The sequence below is a fragment of the Mastigoproctus giganteus genome, chromosome 13, assembly GCF_048544385.1.
Source record: "Mastigoproctus giganteus isolate SK-2022 chromosome 13, ASM4854438v1, whole genome shotgun sequence".
NCBI lineage: Eukaryota > Metazoa > Arthropoda > Arachnida > Uropygi > Thelyphonidae > Mastigoproctus > Mastigoproctus giganteus.
Genome location: NC_143587.1, coordinates 84754799 through 84773276, shown reverse-complemented (window position 1 = coordinate 84773276; position 18478 = coordinate 84754799). Strand labels below are relative to the sequence as shown.

The window sequence follows — 18478 nt, the reverse complement described above, 5'->3', positions numbered from 1 at the left end:
CAGGTGGCAATTTGCTATCATTCTGTTGCTTGCTATAATTCTGTTAGAAGCTAGCAGACTTTTAACTGCTGTAAGGAAATATGTTTTGGTCTTCATGTGAGAAAATCAGTTGGCTGTCAAACTAAGTCCACCATTTTCCAATTTTTTTCATAAAGTCATACAACTTCTATAATAATTGTATTAAATGTTTGAAGTTGCAACACTTCACTGACTCATATCAGTATATAAATCACCTCAATGGTACAATGTAGGTAGTAATGTACTGAAACTGTTTTAGTATGCCAGCTTCTTGAAAATTTCACTTATAGTGAAGTTACGTAGATTAGTAACACAGATTCTCCATTCATTAGCAAAAATTAAAAGAAATTCACAGAATTTAAAAACTTCTATGTTACTGATGATGTTATGACAGTGAGACAGAAAGGCAAAAAAGACATTCTCTACTGTGAATCAGGTGTTGGCAGCTATGTAAAGGTAATTCACACATGTACTACATGCAGCTGGAAGAGATCTTCCTCAACATAATTATCTAAAATTAGAAGTTAAAAGCCAAGAAAGAAGCACTGCAGGTAAGTATCTTAAACCCAAAGGAAAAAATTAAGTGCTACATGTGCAAACATGTGGATGTACTAATGAAACTAAAGATACTACAGATACCAAACTACTACTGATTCTGAAGGATCCAGGGAAGCTGTATAAAGTGATTGAGCATTTTAAATCCAAGCTCAGAGATAATTCTTGAAGAAGACAGATACAACAAAAGACAGAAAAAATAAAAGGACCGTGGCAAGACTGGACAAATGGGAATGAGAGTAAAGTCTCCACACAACAAAGGCCCATCCATTATTATGATGTGAATAAAATCATGGCCAAATATGAACTGCTTAATGACCTGTATGTCATTAAAGTATACAAGCATAGCATACTGGCAAGGAGGAGGAGCCTGATAATGAGATTAAAGTCTATTTCATCACTTCCTCAGGAAAAGAGACCTTTCCAACTGGATTCTGGATACCTTTCCAAGGACAAAGAGGATATCCTGACCAACCAGATGTATTTTTTTTTTGGGTGCACATCACACTGACGGACGGATGTAATCCCAGTTTTTAAATCTTAAAAATTAATATTTATTTATTTTGTTTTGCTTTGGTTATACCTGTAAGGCAGTTTCTCCAAAATAAATCCAGCTTGTGGACACTATACCAAAACCAGACAAATATGAATGAAACCAGACAAATGAGAAATTATGGGTGTGAAGTTGAAAAATGTGTAATTAATCATGTTGAAATTTCACATGTTTATTTAATGAAAAAACTTTTGAGCCTACAGGCCAGTAAGGCTCCTGGGGTTGATGGCATAGACCCTATAACCTTAAGGGAGGTGGTAAGTGAGTGCACTGAACCACTGAGGCTAATTATGAGAGCATCACAGGAATTGGTAGTGATTCCGTTGGATTGAAAAAGTGCCAACATGTCTCCAATACATAAGGGGGGGGGGGGTTCTAAGAGTGAAGTCAGAAATCACCGACTGGTCAGTTTAACTTCAGAAGTAGGGGGAATGATGTCTAAATTTGCAGATGATGTAAAGATTGGTAGAGTAGTTAATGATCACTGCCAAGCAGAGCTTCTTCAGAGTGACCTAGATAGACTTCAGGGATGGTAAGAAAAATGCCAGCTATGCTTTAATCCAGCAAAGCGTAAGGTGTTACACCTGAGGAACAGTAACCTCAAAATAACTTATACACTGTGGAGTTGAACTAAAGCCAGTAGTGGAGGAAAGGGATTTGGGTGTTACGATACAGTCAGACATGAAGTTCTCCTAGCATTATAGACAAGTGTCAAGGAAGGCCCATGGTGTCCTATCGAACACCATGGACCTTCCTTGAAACCACCTGAAATCAACAACTGTTCGATTTATCCAAATTGGTTTGGTTTTGGTTTTATTGGCGCATTAGCTACTAAGGCTATAATGCGCCAAGACCAGATTTATCCAAAAGTTGCTAGTAGAGATAAGGATGTCATAATCCTATTATATAAGGCTATTGTTAGATTACATTTGGTTAGACTCAAGTATGGAGACTGCACCTAAAGAAAAACATTGTGCTTCTTGAAAGGGTCCAAAGACGGGTAACTTACCTGGTGAGATCAATAAAAGGGTGTCCATATGAGGAAAGACTTTGAATATGTGAGTTGCAGAGCTTGGAGACTAGGCACCTTAGAGGAGACTTGATTGAAGTGTTTAAGGCCACTTAGGACCACTTTTGTTTTTGATTTTCATAAAAGACATCGATGAAGGGATAGAGGGCATGATGAGGCATAAGTAAAATGAATGTGGTCAAAATTTTCATGGTTATAAATGATTCTAGAACTAGGGGACATAATTTGAAGTTACGGGGGAGATGTTTAAACTGGATTGTAGGAAGTTTTATTTTAGCCAGCAAGTTATAAATTACTGGAATAAGTTACCTACATGGGTGGCAGAGGCTAACAGTTTGGGGGAATTCAAAGGTCAGCTGGATAATTACCTACAGGAGGAAAGAAACATGTAAGTCTATTTCCTTTTCTCTTATTAATTATTATTTTTTAAAAATTTTCTTCTATTATTTTATTTTATTTATTTATTTTTGGCTGGTGCAGCATAAGCCATAGGCTTCCTTACACCATGTGGCCATTGCTAATACTAATATTCGAGGAATGTCCTAAAAAGTAAGATCCACTGCAATGCACCAATTGTAAAGCAAACAAAAAGAATATAAGCACTCGGTGAGAGGTTGTACTAGCCTTGTATATAAACACACAGCAGAAATGATAAAAAAACTGAGCCAATTATCAATCACATGCATAATAAACCAAAAATGAAGCTTAAAATTATTCAAATAAATGGACAGTATCCATACTTTATATTAAAATACAGCCATTAGACTGTTTATAAACATTGTTTACTGGTAAACAATAAAACAAACATAAATCTGGTCACACCTTAGTCATAGGCAGCAAAAATTATTATGATTAAGTCAGAATCATTCTACTGGACATGGATATAAAGGACATTGGATTGAAGAGTTTGTTTGGATTTTCCAACACTGGTATAACATTTAAGACAAGCAAACTGCTAATAGAGAATATGAATAGACTTTCTGCATGACTGAAGATAATATGCCCAGAGTTATCAGCTTGCTCAGCCTGTTTAGGACTGCTTCCAGCAATCATGTGAAGCTTTTTTTCTCAAGAAATTCATTAATTTGTCTTTTTTCAAAACTTCTTTGAAATTTAAATCAGTGTCACTCACTAGTGATTGTTTGATGTATTTTTCAATTTGATAAACTCTGTGAAGAGTTTATATGGCTTTCTCATCACTTCCAGCCTCTTAAAACAGAGTTCAGATTCAACATAACTGAAAAAACTGTGAACTTATCCAACAATTTCTCATCACCACCTATTAGGAGGTCTTATTATGGTCCGGTGAACCATAATAAGAACAGGAATTGTCAGAGGGGGGCCAATGCTCTACCAGTCTGGTTAAACATTTAACCAAAGACAGCCAACATGTACACACAAGCTTCAAAATCTTTTTTACTTCAGTGGCATGCCTTAGTTGAAACTTCAAATCTAGTTTTCCTTTTAGCACTTATTTCTAGATAGCAGTAAATTTCCAGAAAATATTCATCCACTTTTAGAATAATGTATGCAATCCTACTTTTCAGTGCAAATATTAACCAGATTACAAGGACAGTCTATTACCATAAGCATTCAATCTTCCTTTTTAAACACTTCAAAAATAAGAAAAGAAACATACATGGTCAATTGCAGCTAAGTTAAATTAAAATTAATCACTTTTCTATTATGAGAAAATTAATTAATATCAAGACCCTTGTAAGCATAATACTTGCTGTAGTTTCAGCAACATGGTCATGTGATAGAAAAGTGATTAATTTTAATTGCTGTGCTCTTTTAATATCCTTGCTACTCCAACTTTTCAGACTTACCATAATAGGAGCATTATCAACATTAAGTGCAAGCCAGTTTTTTAAAGGAATTTTTTCCTTTAAAAATTCATTGCTTTATTATTTTTTGTGAAAACAAAATGGAGAAAAAAAAGTTATGAAGGTGAGACAGAAAGGGTAAAATCAAAAGGCAGATTCTCTCTTTCAGGTTGTTCAGAAGAATGCATGAATCGAAAGCGATTCTTCAGTCATACCCTATAGAGTCACCTTCCAATTAAAAAGGAGAGTAGGCTGCTTTTAATTTTGACATTTTTTTTTTTATTATGAAAGGTGTCCACAATGTGATAACAGCTTGTAATCACTTTGATTATGTTACTTGTAGCAAATTAAAATGGTACATTTTTCAGAGCCATCATTACCTCTTCTTTCCTTATCTATGTAATTTCACTAAAAATGCTTGCTTGTTTTTGATCTTCCACAACCATATTTATTTATTTATTTATTTTTGTGTTTTCACTATTGGGGAAACGTATTTCTAAACAGCATGCTTGCACAATTACACAACTTAGAGGATGATTATGTTCCATGACAAACAATGCAAAACATTTAAGCATGTATCGACAATATTATCATCACTTTGAAATGCTACATTTATTTCTCCATTTATTTTCATGCATTGCACATTTTTCTTATGCTTATTTGTTTGAAAATGTCTGATTACTTTGAGTTTCTTGCCACTTGAAATTGAAAAATAACATCTAACATACAGTATACAAAGAAAACATGTTACTTTTTCCAGATTTTACAATATACTTATAATACTTGTGTGTGTATAAGTCTTCTGAAATTTTACACTAAATTTTATTTGGCATCTTACAGAAACACATTGTTATTAGCTGTACAATGAAATCATTGCAAGTTAAAGATCAATGCGGTGCCTCCGTAGCCGGGTGGGCAGGAGCAGCAGTGCATAGCACACGCCTCTTGATTAGACTAGGGTTTGAGCCCATGACCACCAAATACAGAGGATGCGGAAAGGTCAGGGAATGACCGCCGCATATCCCCGGGGCAATATGGCCTTAGTTGCTAATGCTCCTAAAAACCAAATAACAATATAATAACAGATCAATGCTGTTATCTAGTGTTCCTATTTTGTGACAGACTACCACACCTGATGCTAATTCGTTAACAAAACTAGGCAAAAATGTGCAGAATTTAAAAAAAAAATCAGATTAACATTGATTTATTTATTTTTTTGTAAAACGAAAATGACAGCGAAAAACTAGGTTATGATGGTGAGACAAAAAGAAGTAAAATCAAGAAAAAAAAACCAGACAGATTTTCTGTCATAAACTCAGAGAGTTTCAGCTGTGTTCGCTTATTACTGGAACTCTACTGATGGGTCATGTCAAACTTGCCGTAAAGTATAGGATAATACCGATGGACAAGCAGAGTTGTTATGCTGCAGTTTTGGTTCACAACTTGGAGCTTGCCATAACCAAAATTCATTTTTTTTTATGTAATATTGCCTGCGTCATGGTGGAGAGGAGGCATTTGGCTACTCAATCTGGCCTCACCTTGCTATCAGTGTGGTGGGAGATTCAGCCATATATTCATTCAGTTGAAAGAAAAATGGACTTATTCAGGAATAAGGAACTTATCACCAACACAAGGTCCCATTATGTTACAATGAAAACATGGATCAGAAAGCAGAACATGATGGAGGATTTTGCTGACCGGGCTAGCTGGGTGGGTAAAGTGCCTGCCTGGCAACCCAAAGGTCGCGGGTTCGATTCCCGCCTCGGGCTTGGATCAAAGTACTGCAAAAACCCTGGGAGGTGCATTATGGCCACAGAATGCCTATGCGCCAACAACTACCAAAAAAAAAAAAAAAAAAAAATGGAGGATTTTCTTGAAGCATTAAACTTAGACACCTTCTACACCAAACTTTCCAAAAGACAGTGTTTGATGAAGAGCAAGTCAAACTTAGATGTTACTTGACTAGGTAAGTAACAGCCCTTATAAACTATGAAAATTCACAAATCACAGGTCATAGATACACATATAACTGGCAAATAACTGGCAACAACAGATTGATTTTGGTAGCTAAGACTGACTGGAAGTGTTTTGACTATTATTAATGATTTCTTTCATTAATAATAGTCAAACTTTTTATGCATCATATCCTGTAATACGCAAAATACATTTTCTGAGTTTTATAATACTTTGTAAAAAAACTTTTGCAGTTTCATAATAATTTGCATAAGGTTGTGACAAATTAAATTTTAACATTGCTTTTGGTTGTGACAAATTAAATTTTAAAACATCTGGGAGAGCTGCACTGTCCTTGTAGATGAACAAATGTATAAGAAGTTATTTTTTGACAGTATGATGGATGTGAATCACCATCCAAACCAGATGTCATAGTAATACTAGAAAATATACCAAGATTGTCCACAGGGATCCTTCGTGGAGCCCACCATATGTAATATTATTTTGGAAGAATGATTATCCACGTCCTTTGTTAATGCCATAATTTCTCTATACACAGTCATTATCCTTGGAGCACAATACTCATGCTGCTCTGGAGATGCATGCTCAAACTGTCCTGAAAGACCTGGATAAAGCCTGTGCACCTGGAACGATGCTTTACAAACTGATAATATCAATACACAAATGTAAAATACTGATGTTGAAAAGTTGCTGGAGTGAAACCCATCCTCATCTACCTGGTTTATGCCTGCCATCAGATACGAAGGGCTCCCAATCAGCTGTCATAACATGGTCAAGTATCTCGAGTCACCTTTGACCACCAGCTTTTGTTCCTAAAATAGGTTAAATCCAGGGACTGAGGGGTTGTTGTTGTTATTTGGTTTTTAGGAGCATTAGCAACTAAGGCCATATTGCTCCGAGATATGCGGTGGTCATTCCCTGACCTTTCAGGGACTGAGGGGAAGCACCTTCCAGTTAGCATAAAGCCATCTTCATTCCCACACCAGAGGAAAGTTTGTTCTAACAAACTTTCCCCTGGTGTGGGAACGAAGATGAGGAAAGTTTGCTCTAACAATCAATCACTCTCTGCTTCATTTATTAAGAAAGTGATTGAACAAATCTAAGCTAGAAAGTGATTGAATATATTTAAGGAAGAGTTAGACAAATTATTAGAGATGTACATATTTCCAAAAAAGTGAGTGGGTACAGTTGTAAAATTTAGGAATTATCAAAAACACCACTTTCCAACTAGTGGTTATATGTGCCTCATACAATAAATATGTGGGAAAAAATATAATGCTAATCAAATAAAAAAAAAAAATGATACATGAAAATTGTATTTTCTTGATGGTGGTATTGAAGTTAAGGGACTACGAATCCCTGAACTATCCAATATGGTTTGGAACTTTCTTTTTCAATATTTGTGGTATATTTTAAGTATTAATTATGTAGTGAAAGAAGCACAAATGTATAAAAGTAATTCCTTAAAATTCGGTGGCTAGCATTATAGATACCTTACTGTTTTGAAGATGGCATTTAAATTCCTCAATACTCGACATTAACAGTTTAATTTCTTCATCTTTCTTCAACAATCTGCTGTCAGATTCTTTTTTTAAGATTAACTAAAAAATGCACAAAAAATTATTATCAGCCATTATATTAATTAATGTTTTTTTGTATTTAATAATTTACACATCTAATCTTTAAATCAGACAATTTATTTTGATAATCAAAAATCTTTACCTACCAATATTTATATTAATAATTTATTGAGAACAGTGGTTGTTGTTGTTGTTATTTGGTTTTTTAGGAGCTGTTGCAGTGCTAATTCCGCCTTTTTCTCTAAATCTATAATAAATATATTAATTTTAAATTCTCATAATTCCCCTATCTAGTTATTATCCAAAACTCCATTTATTGACAATTTTAGAGTTATTAAAACTGAGTATTAAAGCAAGTTAGATGTCCTTAAATCTTTAAATTGGAACCTGTTATAATGGCATTTAAAATATGGCGAAATTAGCCACAGCAACTATGTAAAAACAAAGCCTATCTAAAAAACTCTACAGAAGCCTGCAATTGCTGGCCAACGATGCTATCTTCGGAGCCACTTAACGGGTTACATTTTTATAAACACAGAAAGATGCACTTAGCTTGACATGCAAATGATGACGACAGAAAGGGGGGGGGGAAATCAGAGAGATACAGACACACCCGTGCGAACGGATATCGTAGATTCCTCCGAGCATCGTAAACTCGGTGAATATGTAAGCTAGAGACTCTTCATTTCCCTAATAAGGAGCTGGTGAAGTGTCTACACGTCTGGCCAGAATGTTTGGTACATGGCGTAATCGAGGATGATGGTGACTCCTTTGATTAAGTGTCCCATAACGTGGGAGTTCTCCAATAAGAGAAAGGAAAATGTATAAACAAAAGGGAGAACTAGGGGTATAAAAGCGGGTTCTCGACACCCAGAGAGAACAGAGTCGGAGTCCAGAGAGGGAAGTCGAGTCGAGAACGGGGAGGCCGAAGCAGAACGAGAGGTCGAGAGAAGAGGAGGTGATGAGAAGAAGAGAGAGCAAAGAAGATACTGCAGAGGATAGAAGTGAATAGAGAAGTTCCAGTCACGGAGAACGGAGGGAAGAGCCGCCGCCCAGCCGTATCTTAGACTGGTAAGTTGATGATGAAAAGATGGATTCTTTCTAGCCTCATATAATCTTGTAACTAATAACTGCTGTGTTTAAGAATGATAATCCCAAAGTCTATAATCTTATTATTATCATAATGATTTGATGAATTTATATCTATGTAAGATTTACTTTCTCATGTATTAAACTTTATTATGTTTTGCACTTTAGGAGTTTCTCATTCTCTGCCAAAACCTCACATATAACCACTAAAGCTAAATGTTAAAGCATGATTACAGGTTAATTGCGGTTATCGAGTGGTCAGTTGCATGATTACCCGATAATAATAAGCACAACGCGAAGCCCAAACTGCGGGGAAAAGGTAGAGAAGGGGTAAATATCTCCATCTCTCTTCTTCCCTGAGGGTATACGAGGCTTTTGTCCTAAACCAAACCATTAGACGATAAACCAGAACTGAATATACTAAGGTAAATTAAGATGGCAGACCAAAAGAAAAGTGTCGGAAATGACGTAACTACACTTAGAACAAAAAGTATAGGTTATGCCTAGACTAACTAGTTTTGATGCGGCCACACCCTAGTACACACAAAACCTAAGTAAGTAAGTGCAACGAGTATATGTGTGTGTGCCGGGTGACATGGTGCCTTACGCCCAGGATGGTTTTGAGTAGTGAAGAGAAACTGATTAAGCTTATAAAACTAATAAGTAGAAAGATGAAATGGACGGTGGTGTTTTTGAGTTCTTGGCAGAGAGGATTTTACTGTACTACTTTTATTTAGTGATAATAAAATATCAATATTATCATTACAGTTGTTTGATAATGCAGAGCAAAAAGTAGCAACATATTATAAAGCAAAGCAGTTAGCTGCATACATTTTGGCTTGGGAATATAGGCATGAACGAAAAAGTAGAAACTTAATAGTTGATAATATAAACATAAATGTTTTTAGAAGAGAATTAAAAGTTGCTGCTTGTTGCTGATGAAATTTTTGCATTTCTTATCTTTCTCTATATAGTAACTTTATTTGAATTTTATTTTTCTTAACTTTTGCGCGCTACATAAAATCTTAAAGCTGAATTTAATATTGATAATGTTTGAAATGCCCATTTAGCCACAAAACGGTAAGTATAAATTGAGACTTTACGGTAGGTGCATTGGCATTAACTTAATATAAGCGTTTAACATACAAATATTACACAGCAAAATGGAAAGTCCAAGCTTAGATGGGGCAAATTTAGAAATTTCTGAACCCTTATTTCCCACACAACCTGAGGCAACACCTGTAAGGATGCATCCGCCTCAGATTGCGGGTTTTCTTAATTTAGTTCCGATGTACTTTGGGAAAGGCGATGAAGGGCCATCGGCCTCGTTCTTTTTCGAATCGCTGGAAGAAACTGCAAGCATTGCAAACTGGTCTGGCAGAGAGAAAATCGCAGTGGTGAAGAGTAGGCTGAAAGGCCCCGCCTCTGATTTTCTCTCTCATTCAATAGAGTTAAGATCAGAAAAGGATTATGAGAAATTTAAAGAGGCATTCATAACACGTTTTGAACATTCACAACCGCTCATATCACAATTGCAAAAATTTAGCTCTGCTAGGCAGGAATCTTCCGAAACAGTCATTCAGTTTGGCACTCGTTTAAACAATTTGTGTAGGGTTGCTTTTAAAACTGAGAATGAAACACCAGAAATACTTGCATTAAGAGATCAGACATTATTAGCAATTTTTGAACGGATTAAACCCTAGATTGAAACGTTTAGTTCTTAGTCAAAATCCAGCCACTTATCAACTAGCACTAGAAATTTCGACTCGTGAGGAACAAAATGAAAGACTAACCCAAACTAAACACGTTACTATAAATTTGGCCGAAACTGCTAACGATCGAATTTTAACTCCTGAACAAGAACAAATAAATTCGTTACAACAATCGCTAGAAGCATTATCAACGAACAACACTAATTTACATAGCTTAGAAAGAAATTTGTCTACCCTTACCAGTAAATTTCAGAATTTCGCAGCGGGAATTGACCAACAGTTACAAGAAATTAGACAAAATCAGCGTAAGCAGGGTTATCTGCCTAATGTGCGAGACACCGCTGTGAGGCCAATTGCCGAGAGCGCTCCGCACAGCGTATTGTTTACAAACAGAGAAGCTGCGCGCCGCCAAGTAGGGTCGAATTACGGTAGACAGAGCAGAGCGTTAGGACCGTCGGAAAGAGATATAAACAGAGAGAGGAGCGAAAATGTTACGGGGAGACCACGTAGCTTTACCCCGAGTCAAGAGGCCTCTTATCGGCAGGGCTATCGGAGACCAACAGTAGCCAGAAATGACTACACTAGCGCTCCACAAGTTAGGATGCCTTTTGATAACAGGGTAAGAAATCGCTTTCAAAATAATATAGGATCGAATACTTATTATGCTAGACCTAGAGGAATGTTATATAGGGATAATACTGAGTATAGACAACCTAGGGTGTTCAATTGTAGGCAGATTAATCAATGGGAGTGGCTTCAGACCGACAATTTGGTCGAAGATCGAGTTGACAACCAAAATCTTTTAAACAGATTCCAAAACATAGCAAGTATAGTAGGGCAGAGCATGGTATTTTTACAGCTGAGAACGATACAGAGTTACCCTTAGTGACAGGCTTTATTCAAGGAATCGCAGCAACATTTTTAATTGACAGTGGGGCCTCAGTAACTTTAATTAGTGCAGAAATTTTTCACAAAATTAAAAAGGACAGATTTTTGAAACAAAGGCCACCTGATGTTACTGTTTGTGGAATCGGGGGAAATATTGTACCCTTGCATTCGAAAATTACTGTAAACTTAACATTAGATGGAAAAACATTTACAGAACATGTTCTTGTAGCCTCAGATACATTAAGCCCTAGATATGAAATTGTCCTGGGTTCAGACATCTTACGCCGTCGTTCTTTTGTCATAGATTCTGGGAAGAGAATTTTAAAATCTTTACCACTTGGTATTTGCATGAGAGAAATAGGAGTTAGGGAGAAAATCTTAGGTGACACAAAACCCACAGTAGGAAAACTAACTTCTAAACATATCCTACCACCTAATACTGAATCTATACTAACAGTTCAGTGTAATCCCAAGTTTCTCCCAGGGCAATCAGTAATTGTAGAGCCGAATTATAATCTAGGCCGGAGCGATGTAGCTGTGAGGACTTCAATTGACCAGGTATCTCAGATCAGAAGGGTGTCTGTCCTAGTGGCAAATGTTTCTGATGAACCATTACATCTACCAAAACGTATGGGAATTGCTGTTATAGAATGTATTAAAATGAATGAAGTTAATTTTGCAGGTAAACAAGATAACAGGAAAAAGCTGCCTCCAGTGTCGATTAGTGACTTTAAGCTGAATCATTTGACTGATTCACAGCGACAGGAGTTATCTCGATTACTACATAAATATAGACGTTTTTGCTAATTCTCCATCCCAATTAGGTCATTGGGATGGAGAATTAGGTGAAAAAAAAGGATGAATCGATGAGAATGTGTATTGACTTTAGGAAATTAAATTCTAAATCGGTCACAGATTCCTTTCCGCTTCCGTTAATTTCACAAATATTGGACCTCCTTTCTGGATCCCGTTTTTTCTCTTCGCTTGATATGCAATCGGGATATTGGCAAATCCCAGTGCATCCCGCTGATAAGCATAAAACCGCATTTACAACGGGAAGAGGATTATTTGAATGTGAAAAACTCCCATTCGGCCTTCAGGGGGCCCCGGCTAGTTTTTCGAGAGCCATGATGATCGTATTGCAAGGTCTCAAAACGCAGTCCATTTTCAGGTACCTGGATGATATCGTGGTTTCCAGCAGGACGTTCTCAGAACACTTAGAGCGGTTGGAACTGGTGTTCCAGTGCTTGCGGCAGTATGATCTAAAGCTCAAGCCATCCAAATGTGATTTCTTAAAAGAAGAAATCACATACCTCGTTCATAGAGTCAGCTCAGAAGGGATCCGACCAGATCGAAAAAATATCTCCGCAATCGAAAATTGCATTCATCCTAGGAGTGTGAAGCAGGTGAGAAGATTCTTGGGAATGACAGGATTCTATAGAAAGTTTATCAAGGACTATGCGAAGGTGGCCAAGCCATTAACCGATCTCACAAAAAAGGACACCCCATTTAAGTGGGACGAGTCAACACAGTCCGCCTTTGAGAAATTGAAAATGGCCCTTATAACAGAGCCGGTCCTTATTTACCCAGACTTCTCCCAGCCTTTTTTCCTTGCCACAGATGCGAGTGAGACGGCCATCTCAGGAATTCTAGAGCAGAATACAAAAGATAGGGAGAGACATCCAATTGCTTACGTAAGTCGACTCTTAAAACAGGCTGAAAAATCCTACAGCACCGTAGAAAAGGAAAGTTTAGCTGTGGTGTACTCCATATCTCAGTTTCGCCCGTATTTGTATGGGAATTATTTTAAGATCATCTCAGATAATTCAGCATTAAGTTATTTATCGAAATTAAAAAACCCCACGCCCAGATTGACGAGATGGAACTTAATGATCCAGGATTACAGGTTTGATGTGATCCACCGGCCGGGTAAAATGCATTTAAACGCAGATTTTTTGTCTAGACCAGTGTTAGAAGAAGATGCGAAGCCTAAGTGCTTAAAGAAACCTAGAACTGAAGAAGTTGCGACAATGTTGACCGGAATTACGTTGGAAGCATTAGTAATGCCCAAGGAGGCTACTAAGAAATTAATGAGAACATTACAGAGGGAAGACAACAGTCTAAACGCCTTAATCACTCAATTAGAGGGAAATGGCCAAGCTTTAGCTAAGATTCCAGATTCTTATTATTTAAATGAGGGGATATTATATCATTACTCCTTACCTGATGCTAAATCAACTCGAGAACAGCCATTTGAGCAAGTTGTGGTTCCACATGTATTAAAAGGTCAGATTTTGGAGGCTTGTCATACCAATCCTTCCAGTGGCCATCTATCGTTTGACAAAACTCTACAGAAAGTACGAAGAAATTTCTTCTGGACAAATATGTACAAGGAAATTAAAGCTTATGTCAGTTCTTGCCCTTCATGCTTAGAAAGAAGAGGATATAATCCAAAAGCAAAAGCATGCTTGCTGCGACTCCCAACAGAATCATTTCCCTGGCAGACAGTGAGCATGGACATCCTTGGTCCATTGCCGACCAGTCTAGATGGACATAAATATTTATTAATGGTATTAGACTGCTTTACACGTTATGTGGAAGCAATACCTCTCAAGACACAGAAAGCAGAGGAAATAGCTACAGCTTTTGTAAATCATGTGGTTGCTAGACATGGAATTCCACAAACCCTGCTGACAGACAGAGGAACTAACTTCCTATCAACTTTAATGAAAGAGATCTATCAAAAACTGGGCATTAAGAAGCTTCAAACCACTGCTTTTCATCCCCAAACCAACGGAAGAGTAGAGAGGCTGAATAAAACTCTGGCAGCAATCCTATCGCATGTCGTGAATTCTACGCAATCAGACTGGCATATCTGTGTTCCATTGGCAGTAGCAGCATATCATTCAGCTGTACATTCTGCTACCCATGAAACACCAAATTATTTAATGTATGGAAGAGATATTATAATGCCACAGCATATTTGGACTTCAGAAACCCATCCTACATACGCCTCTTTGGAGCATTATTCAGAGCAAATGGTAGCAAGGATGCAACGAACTTATGAAATAGTTCAGCAACATCTGGAAAACGCTGCACAAACACAAGAAAGATATCGCTCTACTAAGGCCGTAGATAAGCAGATTAGGGTTGGAAGCATAGTATATATCTCTATACTCCGACGGTTAAACCAGGTAGGACACACAAGTTGTCACGTCAGAGTAGTGGACCATATCGGGTTATATCTCAAGCATCTGAAGTGAACTATCAGAATCAACACATATATCACCCTAGGGATAAACAATTAGTTCATGTGGATAGGTTAACTAAAGTCATAGAACGCAAACCGTTTCCAGAACTACGTTTAGAGCTGTCAGAAACCACCTCCCTACCTGAACGAACCTCTGAACACACAAAACCAAAAGAGGTATATGTTGAATCAGAAGAAGAAGAAGAATGGATTGACCCAGAGGTTTACCAGGTGCCAAGTTTGCCCGTTTCGATCCCGTTAAGGTATTTAACCTAATAAGAATCAAAAACAATCAACAGTAGTAAAGCAAGAACAACAAACAGTTCCACACAGTCAAAGGCAAGAGGATAATGCCACTTTCCCAGGCAGAAAACAGCAAGTGCATTCCCAGCCAACACACCAATATAATCTACGGAGTAGAAGTCATGAGCCTCATTCTCTATCTATCCCTGAGCTTAAGGAAGAGAAAATACTTCCCCAGTCACAAAATGAGATAACTGCTCCTGAAATAGCCCAATCGACAGACGATGAAATGAAACATAACGCTCCCTCGGAGGATATAGAGAATGACATTGAACTTCAGACTCAACCAGCTCAGATTTGCTCCGAGGAAAGGACAGAAACGGCACTGCCGCACTCTGAAGGTCCGAGTATATATGATCGACTTGTACAGTGGGCAACAGAACCTATATTCGAACCCGAATCTCAAGAAAACCAGGGAAGCTCCAATCAACCGACAGGGACTACTGCGTACGGCCTAGTGCTGAGATTTTCAGATGCGTTGAAATGAGCATGTGGTTAATCCCAAGAATTAGCATTTTCACGTATTGCACCAATGGACTTGGAATCGAGGAGGTTACCATAATGGAAAAAAAAAAAAAAAAAAAAGGTAGGGAAAGATAGATGTCATTCGACTCTATCATTAAGTTTTATCAGCAGTTATATTATTGGATAGCCCAACAAGCACAAAGTATTAAATGGTATAGTTAGAGACACAGGAAAAAGAAATCAATTTATCCTAACTGTAAATTGCAAGCAAAAGCATAAGTTATCTTTTAGGAATCAAAAAAAAAAAAAAAAGGGTGAATAGTACCAGAACTTTTAATTAACTAGTATTAAACAACCACTATTACTGAGCAAATAATATTTTTCACCGCAAAATATATTTTGAGTATACAAAATTCAAAGGTAGAGAGAAAGGATGGAAAATGTCTAGGACTTTATAGGCGCCACCCTAGTTACTTTTTGTTTTCTCTCTCTCATTGCATGTTTAAATTCAAGTTCAAGACAGAAGATCCAAGAGTGAGAAAGAGAAAAAGAATGATAATATTCGTTTTTTTTGGAGATGAGAAGAAGCAATTAGCCTGGGGACGGCTGGTTCCTCCCAGTCACTACTTGTTTTTATCATGTTTCTAAAGAATAAGAGTTAAAAAAAAAAAAAAAAGAGGTATCATCTGAATTCTGAGGTTAAAATAAGGGGATCTTCTTCTTGTGCTATTTTAAAAAGAAAACTCATTTGTACTCTCAAATAAAGGTTTGGAGCAATCTAAATCAGAATTTTAGTTCTACAAATAATTTTAAAATAGAACTTTATCTACTAATTATAACTGTTTTATATATGGAATTAAGGAGTTATTGACATTACATAGGAATGTCAAGACAGCAAATACATAGTTATTATCGATTAAACTGTATGAAAAAAAAAAAAAAAAATTCAGCTGTCTTCTTCATGCTACATAAACTACGATTATCTCCATGCTAATTCGCATCACTCAAAACCTACCTATAAGGAATAACATGTGGCTATAACTGCTCTGAACTTTGTGAAGCAAGACGTTTGATTTGAACAAATAAGGTTTCAAGGTAATGTCTATGAATTCCCTTTTTACACTGACACATGCAGGTACCTTAATCATACGAAAATTTGGAGCAGAGAGATCTTTTGTCATGGATAAAGAAACCCCTGCAAGTGAGTGTTCCCCAGGAGTTCTTGTTAACCCCGGGACCTTTAAAGTTCTTGCTTATCTCACAAAAGGGTAAGATTGTTGAAGGAATTATACATTTATTAGGAAGAGACGAGTGTTGAAGATTATCTTGTGTTATATGTTGGAATCTGATTAGAAATAGACATTGTTTATCTATGTGATTTATGTAATAGTGGGAATAATTTTAGCATTTGTTTTTAGTATATAAAGCTCATACTAGGGTCAATATGGCAGACAATAAAAGGTATGTTTCTTATGGTAAAAAGTGTGTGGAAAGTGTTCAAAATTATATGGAGAATGACTACATTAGCAGGACTGACTACTGGAAAATCAGTGAGAACGACTGCAGGAAGATAAGAGACCATATAGATCATGCGTAACTGAATTTCAGACAGGAAGTAAGAGTAACATTGTTACAGATTTGGGTAATTGTGTCAGCATTCCTTCTACTAGCTGGAGCGACTTGCACAAACCATCAGATTTTGCAAGCAGAAGTGGAGGAGTGTGATGCAGATTTATCACGCCCCTGTAAAATGTATACTAAAGCTAGAGTTACCTCGATGAATTTAGATTATAAACAATATCTCTGGTTCATTTCAAACTCTCAGCAAATACTGTAGTTTTCCTATAAGAATCATCCAATTATGTAAAAATCGGAAGGAGCAAGAAGCAATTAGGGTAGATTCTCTCTCACTTTGTATATCTAAAGCTTAGAGAGATGAATAAAACTAAAGATCAACATTCAGATGTTGAGTGAAAGCTTCTCTTTTTCTCATCAAAAAAAAAAAAAAAAATATGAGAGAAGGGAAGAAAAGGAAGAAGTAACAAAAGAAGTTTTATATTTGTCTTCTCCCTCCGCTTGGAAAAAAAAAAATGAGCCTATCAAATTGAACGATCAAAAAAAAAAAAAAAAAAAAAAAAGGGAATTATGTTCAACTCTGATTTTAGTATTTTAGATCTTTGAAGTAAATTTAATGAAAGAGAAAAAAAAAAAAAAAAAAAAAAATTTCCACTATCTCCTACATTACAGTTTTATTTTACTTTAGGCCCAAAGAGAAAAAAAAAAGGGGTAACGTTATTTTTGATAGAAATACATACCAGAATACTCATCAATATGACTTCTCCAGCACAGATCATGTTCCTGCTAGTTACGCTACTTATTCGGTGTACGCCTTATCATACCGGTATCTTCATTCTTCAGCCATTAGATAGAGAGGCCATTATTGGTCAAACTATCATCATCCCCTGCAGATTAGTTTCAAATCTTATAGTCACTGTAAAATGGTTTTTTCAACGGAAAAAGCACAGACCACCTTTTCAGACCACCAGGGCTTCCTGATTATAAAATCGTCGGATCACCTAGAGAGAATGATTTTGCATTGCAAATCACCCAACTGCAGCTGACAGATGAAGGTAAATATTTTTGTCACGTTCAAACTAAGGATGGACGTCAATTCCGATTAAGTACAGCTATTGTAACAATTTATGTTACGCCTCTATCACCTCTAATCGGAGAAGGCTCATTCCTTAATGGGAACGAAGGGGAGCAAGCCACTCTTACATGCAAATCTTTAGCAGGAAAACCACCAGCTATTTTGAGATGGATTCATTTTAATGGTAATCCCATCAACAGATCAGTACAAACCAGCCAGGAATTATGGTCAGACAAAATAAGAGTGAACACTTATTTGAAATGGATAACCACTCTATCACTAGAGTACGATAAGAAAGCATTTACCTGTGTCGCTAATCATCTAACTTACTTGCATCCTCTAATGGTCTCAATCACAGTCCTAGTGAAGTATAAGCCAAGAATCACTATGAAAACAACCTCAAAAATCGCACGTGAATACGATCGGTTCAAATTAAAATGTGAAGCCAGAGCAAACCCAGATGTTTTCATTTACAAATGGTTTAAAAACGGAGAACTGCTAATAAAACAAGGAAACGCTTCTCTTGAAATTAAAAGCGTTATGAGAACACACCATAACGATAACTTCACCTGCTTAGTTCGAAAT

At 36.7% G+C, this 18478-nt stretch overlaps 1 protein-coding gene across 1 annotated transcript in view; it reads right to left on the bottom strand.

The window, feature by feature from the left end:
• The window catches only part of LOC150076228 (uncharacterized), a 744224-nt gene that overhangs the window by 204226 nt on the left and 521520 nt on the right, over nucleotides 1-18478 (bottom strand). The window contains exon 28 of the mRNA XM_090387291.1: nucleotides 7450-7557. Coding sequence (XP_090243417.1) covers nucleotides 7450-7557 — 108 coding nt within the window. The remainder of the gene's footprint in view (nucleotides 1-7449; nucleotides 7558-18478) is intronic.